The sequence below is a fragment of the Aspergillus steynii genome (genome assembly GCF_002849105.1).
Source record: "Aspergillus steynii IBT 23096 chromosome Unknown P170scaffold_4, whole genome shotgun sequence".
Classification (NCBI taxonomy): Eukaryota; Fungi; Ascomycota; class Eurotiomycetes; order Eurotiales; family Aspergillaceae; genus Aspergillus; species Aspergillus steynii.
This window is the reverse complement of record NW_020194401.1, coordinates 3,512,680-3,526,034: the sequence shown is the minus strand read 5'-3', so window position 1 is coordinate 3,526,034 and position 13,355 is coordinate 3,512,680. Positions and strand designations below refer to the sequence as shown.

Sequence of the window (13,355 nt, the reverse complement as noted above, 5' to 3'; positions counted from 1 at the left end):
GATATCAAGAATATGAGACTTCCAGCGAAAGACTTTGGTTAGATTGGAATGTTCCGAAGATGAGCAAGAGGGTGCCCGGGGATGGAGGATGTTTCCAGTTGGAGAATTGTAGTTAAGTTGGTGTTAGCGTTCACGAAATGGAATCTCCCATTTCAAGAAGATTCTACTGCATCTACGCCCTGCATCAAGTTCCATGAAGGAGAGACTTTGGTATAGAAGCAAACCTGCAATGTATTGTAGGGAATGGAACTGGATTACGAATAGCAGACAAAGACCAAAATAACACAATCATCTCTCTCTTTTATCTAACTAGAACTCTCTAAGCATTGGAATGATGACAATATTAAATTTGTTTAGACAGGAAAAGGACTGAAAGGGAAAGTGCAGTTGACAAGTGATCAAGGCGGGAAAGACAGAGAACGAGGAGAGGGTGAAGAGAAAGGAAATGAGTCGGTTGAGGAGAAAGAAAAAAAAAAGAAAAGAAAGTAAACCAAGATCAGAATAAAAGCAGAGATCTGCACTCCACTCATTTCTTCGAAAAAATCTCCATCAGCTTGCCAGGGCTCCAACGACGGATTCTGAACAAATAGTACAGCACCGTCGCCATGAAAATATTGAAGGCAATGTAAGCCCAAAGGATTCCAAAGTTGCGCCATCTATGCTCCCAGTGAATACCCACAGAGGCCATGTACTCGTCGGCCACGCTCAGAGAGCAATAATTGCAACTGCTCGTCGCTTCGGGATTCATCAACTGCCCTCCCGCGACTCCCAACATCCCGCCCAGATACTCCTGACAGGTTTGGCCTGAAGGCGGATCGAATGTTGCCAGCTCAGCTTCAGAACAAATAACGGGTCTCCCATGGAGTTGAGTCCCGGCCATTCCTCCAATCCAGTAAGTGAACGGAGAGGCGCGGTACATAAAGATCCAGAACCCGGAAAGTGCCGAAGGTGGTTGCATGACTCCGCAGAAAGTCAAAGACATGGAGAAAAGGAGCACGACAATCGCACTAGCCGTGACGGTATCCTCGATGGCGGCAATGACCATGTGTGCGAACGTACTGGCGTAGACGTAAAATTGGATGCAGTACAACAGGACTATCACCTGTCGGTCGGACGTCTGGCCGTTTCCTACAACAGGGTAATAGTAGCATGCGAATGTGAGGATGCCCATTATGATTTGGTATGGGATTTCGACGGTAATGTTGGCGATCAAGAATGCTTTCCAGGAGTATGCCTTGCTCGGGCGTTCACGGACTTCATACAGTGAGCGCTGGGTCACAAATATAGGCATTACCTGTAATTCCGTTGTTAGCTGCAATTTACATAGAACATAGTGCATGTAGTAAAGATAGGAAAGGCACGAACCTGTTGCGCAAGTGAAGCGAAGATAGAGCACACCATGAACAAGGAGAAGATCAAAACCTGCATGCCTTGCAACGACTGCTTGGCGGAATAGAACGAGAACCCAATGAAAAGGCCGGCCATGATAGCCAGCCCCCATTTGGCAAGAATGTACCCAGGCATGCGCCAGTACTGTTCGAAAGTCCGACGAGTTACAACATATAGCTGGAACCACAGCGGCGCTGCGAACTCGGACTGGGCAAGAGGATCGTCCATGGTTTCCTGTGTTTTGGCACCCTGCTCCGCATGAATCCTGTCAATTTCTGCTTGGATGCCCTGGCTCTCCGTGCTCTGGTTCCAAACATCAAACCAGTTTTCGCCCTGTCGATTGACGCCTTGGTTGACTACTTCAATCATGTACTCCGCCGGATTCTCGTCATCTCCACAGTCCCGTCCGCCATTTCCTTCGAAGTAATCAAGGAGTGTGCGAGAGTTCTGTCCGATCGGTCCGAAGTACACAGTCTTTCCTCCTCGTGCCAGGAACAGTAACTGATCAAACTGCTGGAAAAGGATGGCGCTCGGCTGGTGAATAGTGCACAGAACGGCCTGTCCGCTGTGTGCAAGCTTGCGAAGGAAGGAGCAGATCGCCCATGAACTCTGAGAATCAAGTCCACTGAATCATAAGGTTAGGTCCGGGTATAACTCTATACCTATAGCCAGGATGTGGATAACTTACCTTGTTGGTTCATCCAAGAAAAGAAGCAGTTTGGGCTTCGCGGCCAGCTCCACACCGATCGTCAACAGCTTCCGCTGCTCAACATTCAATCCTTGGCCGGGAACACCGACGACTGCCTCAGCGAAATCCTCCATCTTCAACATACTGATCACGTCCTCGACGTATTTGTATTTTTCTTCCGTCGACACTGATGCTGGTTGTCGGAGTAGGGCACTAAACCGGAGAGACTCGCGCACTGTGGAAGTTTCCAGATGCAAATCCTGCTGTTGAACATACCCGGTCTTACGCTGGAAACTTGCGTCTGGGGACCGTCCGTTCACAAACATGTCTCCTGTGATAACCCCCATCGAGGTTCGTTGAGCGAGGACATCCAATAGTGTGGTCTTTCCGGCTCCACTGACTCCCATAAGTGCTGTCAAAGTGCCAGGCTTCACCCATCCGGAGACATGATCTAGTAGACGTCGCGGCTCTCCTTTGATCTCAATGTCGTAAGACACGTCACGCCACGTGAATATGTCTGTCTGCGGAGGTAGAGCTACCTCGTTGTTGGATTGCTCGGTCTGAGTTCTTACGGATCCTAGTTCGATCGAGGTCTCCTCGTCTTTAGAACCCTTTGGAGACTTTTCGCGGAAAGCGGCAGGCTCGTGGCCACGACGGAAAACGAGAGCTTCTGCCGTGCTGGTAGTGGATGAGTTGAGCTCGGAGGCAACAAAGTATATGGCCATGAATGCGACCAAAAATGCAATCAAGATTCCAAAGTTCCGCCAGACGTTGCCATAGCTGTAGTCATAATTTGCCAGCATATAGCTGTCACCGCTGATAGTGAGTTTCCCGGCTTCTGAACCGGCTGCTGAACAAGCAAACGAATTGCCGGACAGATCGGCGGTTGGCGGTATAAACTGGGAACAGGGGAAATCGCGACCATGGAATTCGTTGGCGATAAGGACCTCGAAAGCGTAATAAATCGGGTTCAGCCAGTGTATCCACTCAAACCAGGGATGCATGGACGGTACTGGAAGCACATATCCGGTGTACATGATCAAAGCTAAAATCATCACTCCTGCCAAGCCCATGGCCTGGGCTATTGTCTTGGTCAATGCAGCCATAGTTCGGAAGATAGCGCTCATGACAAACATGATGATGAAGACATGAAGGAAGTAAATGAAGAACTGGGATGCCTCGCGTCGTAAGTTCGAGAGGAAATACATGACGACGTTGAAGGCAACGGCGAGGACGAACTTCACGGGGACGTCGCTGACAACTCCGGCGATGGCTTCTGCGGCGGGATGATAGAAAGCATAAGAGGCATGTTTCTCAACAATGGGACGCTGAGCGTAGAGGGTGTTGATTTCGGACATGGCGGTTAGGGCATTCAAGAGAACGGCGAAGAACAGGGTGGCTCCTTTGGATGTGAACCCGACACTCGCGTCTGGAGATCCGTAGAATACCGAGCCCACAATCAGAGCCATGATGATGTTGCTAATGACCGTGGAAGCCGTTGAAGTGATATCATTCCACAGACGCTGGTATGCACGTCTGGTAGCCAGCTTGATTTGCATCGGGACGCTGATTATATATGGAGAGCCTGGTCGAGCATGCTTCGCCTGCACCTGGAGCTTTCGCTCATGGAACTTAGCGGCTGCTGCTTTGTCGTCGGGATACTGATGGGCCTTCTCGTATTGCGTGATCTCGCCTTGGAGCTGATGGTATTCCGGGGACTGAAGCCAGTAGTTTTCGAAATCTTCTGGCGTACGCGGAACCTTTGTCTCCATGCCCTGTCGCGGCTGTCGCTCCTGTGGATTGGTCACCGAAGTTAAAAAGTCGCCTGTCGTTTGTCGCGCCGGACATTCCCAGCCCTGCTTCTCGAAAAAGGCCTTTGCCGTGACCGTAGAGCCGAAGAAGATCTGCCGCCCTTCATACAGAACTGTCACCTTATCGAAAACCTCATATATGGCCTGACTGGCTTGGTAGATAGCGACGGCATGAGCAGAACCGGCTAGGTCTGCGAATAGCCGAAGCGACTCGACAAACTTCAGAGCGGTAGCGGAGTCCAATCCTCGAGTGGAATTATCCCACGCAGCCAACGGTGCCCTGGCGAGCGCCATCTCAGCGATACTCACGCGCTTCCGCTCTCCACCGGAGACTCCTCGAACGAAGTCACTGCCGACCTTCGTGTTGTAGGTATGACTCAGTCCGAAGACTGCCATAATAACCTGCGCCAGATGTTTGACAGCTTCTTCGCGGCTTGCTCCTTGCATCCTGCGAGCGGGCATTCTGGCGGCGGCGGCGAATTCGAGGGTTTGTCCAACTGTCAAGTGGGGGAAATGTTTGTCGACCTATTGGAGGAAACATGAGTTAGTTAGAGAGTGCATAGAAGGTTCTGGGCTCTATCATGTACCTCTTGGTTGTAGACGACTTCTCCTTTGAACTCCTTCATCATGCGAGATTGGGAGACTCCTATATCTTCGTTAGTACCATCCTTGATACCTGCATTTTTCATCACACTCCTGCGACATAGTTACCATTATAGTTCAGGACGCTCTTGTCATCCACATCAAGCCCATGCACCTCCCCACACAGAGTTTTGAGAAACGTGCTACACCCAGCACCAGGACGACCCAGAACAAGCAGCAATTCGCCAGTTGCCAACAGGCCATTGAAGTCCTTCAAGATGAGCTTCGATGGGGATCTTCGCTGTCTCAACATCTCGCCCACCTGCGTCGGCACGCTCAACGTGGACAGAACCGTTTCCTGTAGCTGCAATGCAGCACCAGACCCCGACACATTTAGGTCCCTGAAGACAATTCCCGCACGCGGATTTGTGATCCCTTCTGCTTGCGCTCCTTTCAGAACCCACTTCAACCATTTCTCCATGTCAAATTCGGGCCCCTGTGGGTTCAGCGCAGGATCGTTCTCGGAAACGGTCCCGAGGGGTTCACCATCTCCTGCATTGGAGGTAATGCGAGAGTACATACTTGAACGACGTTTGGACTTCTGCGAGCGCTGCGATGCTAGTCTCCTGAGGTTGGTGATTTCATTATCGTCAATCCGGACAGTCGAAGCTCGACGGACGGTATTGTCGTGGGAGGCGATAGATCGTTCCGTTGCGGCCCTGAGGAGCTTGTCCTCATCTTGGCCTTCCGCCATTCTGTCTGGAGTCAAGTGTGTTCAGCAAAAGTCGAACAAGTTGTCTGGGATTAAAATCGGGATAGCATCTATGAACCAGGAAGAGCAGATAACTGATTTCATTCAAGTGTAAAGATGATTGGAATCTCGAAGACGTGGGCCAGCCATGAGAACTTATTAATGAGAAATACTTCACTACTCTGGTACGTAGTCCGCTTACTCATAGGGCTCTTTCTATTTTTTAGCGGACTATTCCCCTGAGCTTCTTGGCCTATACATAACTTTCGGAATCGGAGCGCCGGTAGATGGCAGGCTATGTTCCGCTTAGTCGGCTTCTCGTGGTAGCCCCACTGTCTTTATAGATTCCGTAACTGACGTTGCGATATGCATCGGAGTCGGGACGAGCAACCACCGATCCAAGAACCAATGCTCCCAATTTATCCTCTGATCTACGCAAGACCGGTATATTCGGAGTGAATGTCTCCGACTATCTGATTCTAGAGCTCCGTTGCAGGGTCAAGTGAAGGGAAAACTTTAATTAGAGGTAAAAAACAGGGGGTAGAGAACCAGTAGTCGTAGGTGGAGGAACGGCGAAGAAGGAAGATGCTGGGGCTGTCCACGGTTCTGGCCAAACAGACAGCCGTGCGTGGGTCCTGCTGGGCCGGAGGAATGAGGTTTTATTCCTCTTTGGGATAAGCTTGAAGATCTTGCCCGCTTACTCAGCGGTCGAGAGATTTAGCCCTACGCTTCTCTCAACGAAACATTGATGCTTCTCGGATCCCGGAAGTGTCTGCATCCCGGGCGTGGCCTCTGTCATTGCGTAATAATTCCTTCTCGGGGGGGTTCTGAACTTATTGGAACCAGAAGGAAGTTGCTCAGCATAGAGTGTGCTCAAATCGATAGGACAATGTCATCGATATATTTCCGCCCCGACATCCCCGGAACCTTTCGTTCCATAGAAGCAAAAGTCACGATACTCAATCTTTCATCTGAGTTTTTTTCTATACCTATATAAAATATTTGTAGAACGACCAGGTCAGAAAAATCAAATAAAATAAAGAAATGACAAATACTGAAGGCCCTTTTTACAAAATATCATGTTCCACAACAGATTCCCAGATATGAACAGATTCATGGATATGGGAAGTGCCAACGAAAGATCTACTCATAGAAAGTCAAAAGAATGTAGATTTGTTATCACCCTCGCAGCCACAGGGTCCAAGCTCACAGGTTCTAAACTCATATGATGATTTCATTGGGTCACCAGGTTTATGTGCGACATGGTGTTTCTTACCTCCTGCTTAATACTCTTGGGTTATACGGTCACATCTTGCACGTACATCCAAGGTAGAGGCATTTGAAATCAAGGTACCAATGGTGATAATATCAAGAGACTTGCAGCCTCATGCCCTGCTTTAAAGGATTATATCTGGTAAAGATAGCCCTTGGATGGATAACACCTTCGGTATACCGGATTGAGATCAGATGGTCTTTCAAGTTAGCCTGTTTAATATCGCGTTGTAGCGTTGTCGGATCAAGTTTTCAAGCGCTTTTAGCAGCTGCATGGCCGGTCTGGATGTTTAATTTAACATGGCACTTTGTAGTATGTTTGTTTCTAGAAGCAGAAATTGTGGGCTCGAGAAGCGCACTTCGTCATCAGGAGCGTTTAGCGTATTCACCCAGCATCTACTGTGGAATCTCCCCATCACTGATAAACCACACCCTAAACTTCAAACTCTGGAGCGTCCAATCACTGAATTAAGTCCACTGACATGCAACTGTTGAAGAGTACTAAAAATAGTTCTCGACGAGTTGGGTTTAGCGGGCGGAGATAACGACACGTGACTTGAGATCCCGACAGTTCCCCGACAAGTCCGACAAATGCCGCCACGGGTCCGACAGCCCGACAGGGACACCTTCCATTGATTTGAAGATCATAAGATTGTTCCCTGGTTCCTACATCTCACGGCACAGCCTATACCAAACATCATCATCAAATCCAAACATAGGACCCTATACCTTCAATGACGAGCGAAGGCCATCGGACTCGCATCACGCAAGCATGCATAAGCTGCAAGGTCCGTAAAAAGAAGTGCAACCGGGGGGTTCCTTCATGTAGCTATTGCATACGGTTAGTCCTCCTGATACACAAAAACAACGCTGGTAATACTGAGGAATAATGCACAGGAAAGACCTTGATTGCCGCTATGTTCCGGTTCCCCGCCGACATGGTCGTTTCAGCCTGAACACACGCGGCCCATTGCATACAGCAATACACCACGAGACACTGACAGGGGAAACAAGTGTCGACCTGGTGGAGCCTAGACCGACGTTTACGGAACTGGTGATTGAAAGGGACACTTTTTACCGTCCGCGGATTGAGGGTCTGTCAGTAAATAGTCGCAAACCCGGAACTCTCTGCGAAGAGACTAGGGGTTGTTTATCTCCACATGCTATTGCTGATAGTGTGATAGAGATGGCATTTACCTCGAGGCTCAAAACATTATTCGCTCCACCGGCAAGTTTGTAGATGATCTCACGGCTCGATATTTTCGGAATTTTCACAGTCATCTGCCCATCATCTCCCGCGTGCGTTTTCAAAACAATCTGATATCGACCGGATCAGCGCCCAGTGCCGACGCCTCGGTCCTACTACTCACTGTCTGCTTGCTTGCGTATCTTCCAAGTTCTCAAATGCATTCCCAAGATGGAGAAGCACTTGTGATGGGCCGACAGTCTCTGTATCTCGCCACGAAGGCACTTGTCGCTCAGGCCCAGGGATCCTTGCAGCCTTCTATCCCTCTGATACAGGCAACGCTCTTGTTAGCTACATACGAATATGCAAATGGTAAACCGGAAGCCGCAGTGGTCACAATTGCGGGCTGTGCGCGAATGGCGTATGCTGCTCGTATACATGACAGAAGACACCACAGCATGGATTGTGATAGCGGTATTGACGTCGAGGAAGCTGGGAATACATGGTGGGGAATCGTCATCTTTGAACGGTAAGCCTCTATACCTACTTTGCCGAAGCGGCGAGGCTGACGCAAATTCTGTTCATGGTAGAGCCTTTCTCTGTGAGACCGACAGCATCGAGCAGCCAATGGCTACTGTTCTGCCTCCCGGTGACACTCGGCTGCCAATCGATCGCGACATGCTTGATAGGGGGGATTTTCAGAGCCCAGGTTCTATACCCAATATACCCGTCTCGTGCTTGACTACACCAGACGTTGGTGGCTTCGGGCGCGCAGCTCAAGCATCTTGTCTGCTAGACCAAGTATTGAAAGGGTTGGTAGCACCCGATCTTAATACAAGGCTACCTCTGCTCGAAAGTCTGGACCGGAGCATCCAATCACTCCTGGCGTTTGTTTTGAACCACAGGCCGGAAAGAGACTCACCTTATTGTACAGCACTGTCGGTGACACTTAGGTAATTCGTCCATTACTTGCCAATCCTCCATGAGTGGCACCTACTGACGTAAAGCAGACTATTATTCAAACTACATAGCCATATCTTGGATCTACCGGAACACACTGTTACCGCTAATCTGAGAAGCCTGGAGGACTGGAAAAAGAGCTCACTGGCGGCACTTGATACTGCTACGACGATCGTTATCGACATGTCGAAGTCCCATTACAGCAATCTTCCGTCGGATGGGACCAATAATACCTCTCCAGTGATTATCTATGTGGTTCGTGCTGCGATACAGCACATTCAATCTCGCCCATGTGACGGAACTTCTCCGTGGTCGGAGATTGTGGAGACTGAACTGCAGCTCTACCTGGATAAATTGAGGCATCAATGGGTTGCTTCTCATCAATGAGTGGTGCCCATATCATGCTGCTTTCCAATATAGCCCTGTTGCTAGTTATTGAATTGAGACCCAAATTTCCGGATCGAAAAGGAATTTCAATAGATGTATCGAGTTTTAATTCAACTACCTAACATAATCCAACCACTAAAGGCCTAGCCTATCTGAAACATAAGATCAGTCTTCAGATACATGAACATGAGTCCTCGCAACCCTTTCCCCATCCTTATATGCATCCAACACCCCATTGACAACACCAGCATCCAACCCCTTCTTCACCACATAATCCAACGGCTTAATCTGCCCACTCTCCAGAAAACCAGATACCCGAGACCAAAGCTCCGCCGCAAACTCTGGATGCGCATGCGAGCTACCAAAAAGATCACGCACATCAAACCCTGCCATCTTGCCCAAAACCCTCGACTCATCAACCTTCCCACGAGGTATCAAACGAGCCAGTGCCCCCTTCTTGCTCCCCGACAGCGCATTCAGCGCCAGCAGCTGGCCTTCCAAAGGGTTGATAGCGTCATACGCGTACAGCAGGTCATCACCGACTATATCGCGGATCTCTGCCAGGATTGACTCGTATCCAGCATGGCGGTCGATGACATGCGTCGCGCCGAATGAGATCAGCTTGTCGCGGTCACCGCCGACGACCACGATGCGTCCGATACCCGCCAGCTTGGCCAGTTGAACGCCGAATTGGCCGCAGTTAGACCCGCCTCCGATGATGAGGATTGCGGTGTTCGCGGAGCCGAATTGCTTAGACGCGGCGGACCACGGGGTGAGGATCTGTAGCGTGTCGAATAACGCCACGAACGAGGTGATGATATTTGTCGGAAGAGTCGCAGCCTCATCGTCTGTAATAGAATCCGGGATCTTAGCGAGGGCACGTATATCTGCGACAGCGTATTCCTGGAGCCCATTCTGCGTCGAGCCCGGCGCGAAAGAGGATTGGTATACAATTCGATCGCCGATCGCGAGATCAGTAACGCCTGGACCCAGCTTGGTAACTTTGCCGACGACGTCGCTGGTAAGGACCGAAGGGAGGTCGCTGGCGCGAGAGCTTTCAGGGGTGAGATCGCGGAGAATGAAGAGACCCCAGTCGCGGCTCTTCTGGTCGTGAGGGTTCAGGCCCGCGACGGTCACTTTCACTTGAACTTGGTTTTGGTTGGGCTCGGGGATCGGCCAGTTAGTTGTGAGGGTGACCGGTGCATCTAGCTCGGTCACGATGAGTGCTTTCTGCATGGTGGGGTTATGGCAGGTTTGACAGGGTGTTGGTGAATGAAGTGAGTGGGTGATGTGTTGTCTGTCAGAGGAAGTATGGGGTGGGAGCGAGTATTTATGTAGCGAAAGGTCAGGATCTACCAGATTATACTGTCTTGAGAAGGCTCCATGTTAAGAGTGATTATTCCGAACAAACGCGTGTCGGGATGTTGTCGGGCTGACTTTGTCGGGCCCGACGCCCGACACTAATCCACGTAAGACTAAGGGCTATGATGGAATAGAAGGATTCGGAAATCTAGAACAGTCAGGCTTATTATTACTATGGGATGCAGATATCCCGATTATGTCAAGGACAAGAGGGGCAGCCTAAAGGAGTATCGAAAATCTATTCCCTAAAGTCTAGCTCTAGAACAAATGTTTCATGCCTGATCAAATGTTCCAAGCGACATATAAACATCGAGATTGTCTTTCCTAATACCTAGAATATTCCTTCATTTAACAATCACCGCATAAATTAAATAGATTTCTACACCCAGTAAACCCGACAACTCACGCCTTTCCACCCCTCCCGAAATACATCCTCCCCTGCCACCTCCTCAACCTCTGTCCAAAAACCTGCAACATCAAAATAAAAGCCAAAGACCCAAACGTAATCGCCGCCTGGATCCCCAATGCCTTGGCGGCCCCAATCCCCTCCACCCACTCGATCTGGATATACGTAGCCATGAACCCGCCCCAGTTACGACTCGCAGTAACCCAGGCCCCGACCTCGCCCGACCCCTCGGGGTAGCAGTCCAGGAGGTAGGCGTTCACGGCAGTCGTGATGATCATGAGACTGCCGCATTGCAGGGCCGCGAAGACTGCGATCACCATGTAGTGCCAGTGGCGGTCGAATGCGAAGCCGAGGATGATGAGGCTGATGCAGGAGAGGATGGCGGATGGGTAGACGATGATGAGGCGCGCTTCTGGGTGGAGACGGCCCGCGTGGCGTTTCGTGTAGAATGTCCCGACGGCGTCGTGGAGGTAGTGGCCGATGAACCAGCCGATTATGACTCCGACGATGCCGAAGAAGTAGAAGTATCCTGATGTGGTTAGTTGGGCTATGGGTAGGGGTAAAGGGGAGAGAGGAATGGGAGGAGATACCGATTCCGCGGGTTGAGAAGCCGTAGTCATTGGTTAGCCAGATACCGATGGTGGTGTTGACTCCGATGACCCATGCGAAGCTGAGAAAGTAGAAGATGAGGACGATCAGGACGGGGATTTTGGTGATCGCCACGACAGGTCGCATGACGCATTGTAGGAAGCTTCGCTGGTGCCAGAGCTGTACTTGGTGGGCTCCTGTGAGACGGGCGAGATAGGAACCTCGAGGGACCTGTTTTCCTTTGCGCTCGAAGAGTGTCTCGTCAAGGATAAAGACGAGAAGAAAGGCGACTCCAGACATGATTGTACACAGCCAGAACGCCCATCTCCATGAGACGTCGGCGACGATGAATGAAGTGAGCAATGGGCCCAAGTACGGGCTCAGAATGATGAAGAATTCGATGCAGTTGATCACCTTGAGATGCTCATGGAAGAAGAACATATCCTTGACCCACAGAAGAGCAGCACCTTGCCCAACACTGCAGAAGAGCCCGTTGATAATTCGAGCAGCAAGATATGAATCAAAGCTTGTAGCTGCTGCGGACCAAGCGCATGTGCCTACCATGACAGCCTGAAAAATGAGAAGAATCGGCATCCGACCGAAGTAGCCGACCAGCATTACCACGATCAACCCGCAGGACCCGATGGTGAAGAGGTTTCCGACGACAGCCCGTTGAACATGCTCTTGGGGAAGTTCCCACTGCCTGGATGCAAGTCATTCGATCAGCGACTGTATTTCTATCTCATACAAGCCATCTACTCACATAGACTGAGGAATCACGGTGATAATCGCCGTTCCTCCTGTATAGTCCGCCAGAAAGGCGATATAGGCCATGATTCCAATGATCATCCATTTCTTGCGTGACGACCAGTTCAAAGGATCGTCGGGCGTGTCCAGCGGCTGGGGGATGAGAACGTGTCGACCATCCGCGCTCGTCTTCAACCCGGACGCATTATCTGGGTATCGACTTGGATCCGTCACATATCCTTCCAGGGCTTCGGCCTCCTCGTCGATCTCAGTCGAGTCAACCTGAAAAGGCGGCTTATCATCTGTTGATGTAGAAGCCATCTTCACGAGAAAGGAGGCGTATCGCCTGACAGTGTGATATGGAGTTGGGATAGGTGCCGCACTGAGAGACAATAAAAGAAAAAAAAAAAAAAAAAAAGAACAAAACGAAAGAAAAAAAGCAAAAGGTGGGAGAGGGGGGAACTGCAGACAGCATCAAGCGTTTCGGTGACGCCTAGCTCCAGACCACCCAATCTAAACCCCTGTCTGCATCCCGTTGATGTTGCATATCCGACTTAACCGAGGAGTATTTGTTGTCTAGCACATGAGAGACGCGTCGTTAGGCCCCTTATCTGAGGATTAATTAAGTAGAGTTCTGACCGTGGCTCCACGGAGGAAATTCAATTGCAACCCTATGGGATACCTGATAGACCAATGCAAGTCTAACGCACCGTTCTGGTCGTAGACAACGAAAACATCCTTGACGTACTTGCGACTACTACGGAGTATATTGGACAACAGTGGAGCAGTTGAAGCTAAGGCCATCCACTAAACCCTTAAGACTACCAAGGCGCGACGATCCCCCGGCGCGGCAACGGGGAATCGTCCCGACTGCAGGGATTCTCGACGCCTTCAATATCTAATCCTGGTAACTTTCTGGCTGGTCCGCCGGAAGTTACATCGTTCAAACTTGGCGGTCGCGAGCATGCCATGCGGCGCAGCTCGCGGGATCCAGTTCCCTGCAAAGAGTGATATCGCGCATCCCTCGCAATGAAAATCCTTTGTAATCTCGGTCGGCCGATGCCGCGCCACATGGCCTAGTACAGTATAGGAACGGTGGAAACGAGGGCCAAGATCGTGTTGGGACAGTATTAGGTTGTTATGAAATCCTCATGTCTAGGTAGCACAGGGCCAAATGTCCCTGTTGTGTCTCCGTAACGTGACTATGTACTAAATTCGAAATTATA

The 13,355-nt window shown here is 50.3% G+C and overlaps 4 protein-coding genes across 4 annotated transcripts; 1 reads left to right on the top strand and 3 right to left on the bottom strand.

Annotated features, from left to right (window-relative positions):
• Positions 1-336: 336 nt before the first annotated feature.
• On the bottom strand, positions 337-5,116 carry P170DRAFT_384903 (putative ABC multidrug transporter). Its single transcript, XM_024845697.1, has 5 exons — positions 4,600-5,116; positions 4,476-4,534; positions 2,078-4,413; positions 1,366-2,014; positions 337-1,294 (listed from the first exon to the last, which is right to left on the bottom strand). Exons 1-5 carry the CDS (start codon positions 5,048-5,050, stop codon positions 527-529), a joined length of 4,263 nt encoding a protein of 1,420 aa, XP_024704999.1. The 5' UTR covers positions 5,051-5,116; the 3' UTR covers positions 337-526.
• Positions 5,117-7,119: 2,003 nt separating this feature from the next.
• On the top strand, positions 7,120-9,026 carry P170DRAFT_409275 (uncharacterized protein; the record flags this gene model as incomplete). The annotated part of the gene is made up of 5 exons (XM_024846766.1): positions 7,120-7,334; positions 7,391-7,591; positions 7,678-8,208; positions 8,270-8,632; positions 8,687-9,026. Exons 1-5 carry the CDS (start codon positions 7,228-7,230, stop codon positions 9,024-9,026), a joined length of 1,542 nt encoding a protein of 513 aa, XP_024704998.1. The 5' UTR covers positions 7,120-7,227.
• Positions 9,027-9,098: 72 nt separating this feature from the next.
• On the bottom strand, positions 9,099-10,428 carry P170DRAFT_437242 (zinc-binding alcohol dehydrogenase family protein). The gene has a single exon (XM_024849317.1). The coding sequence runs from the start codon at positions 10,260-10,262 to the stop codon at positions 9,192-9,194; it is 1,071 nt and encodes a 356-aa protein (XP_024704997.1). The 5' UTR covers positions 10,263-10,428; the 3' UTR covers positions 9,099-9,191.
• Positions 10,429-10,790: 362 nt separating this feature from the next.
• Positions 10,791-12,506, bottom strand: P170DRAFT_409271 (putative MFS transporter; the record flags this gene model as incomplete). Its single annotated transcript, XM_024846765.1, has 3 exons — positions 12,146-12,506; positions 11,385-12,085; positions 10,791-11,323 (listed from the first exon to the last, which is right to left on the bottom strand). Exons 1-3 carry the CDS (start codon positions 12,448-12,450, stop codon positions 10,791-10,793), a joined length of 1,539 nt encoding a protein of 512 aa, XP_024704996.1. The 5' UTR covers positions 12,451-12,506.
• Positions 12,507-13,355: the final 849 nt, after the last annotated feature.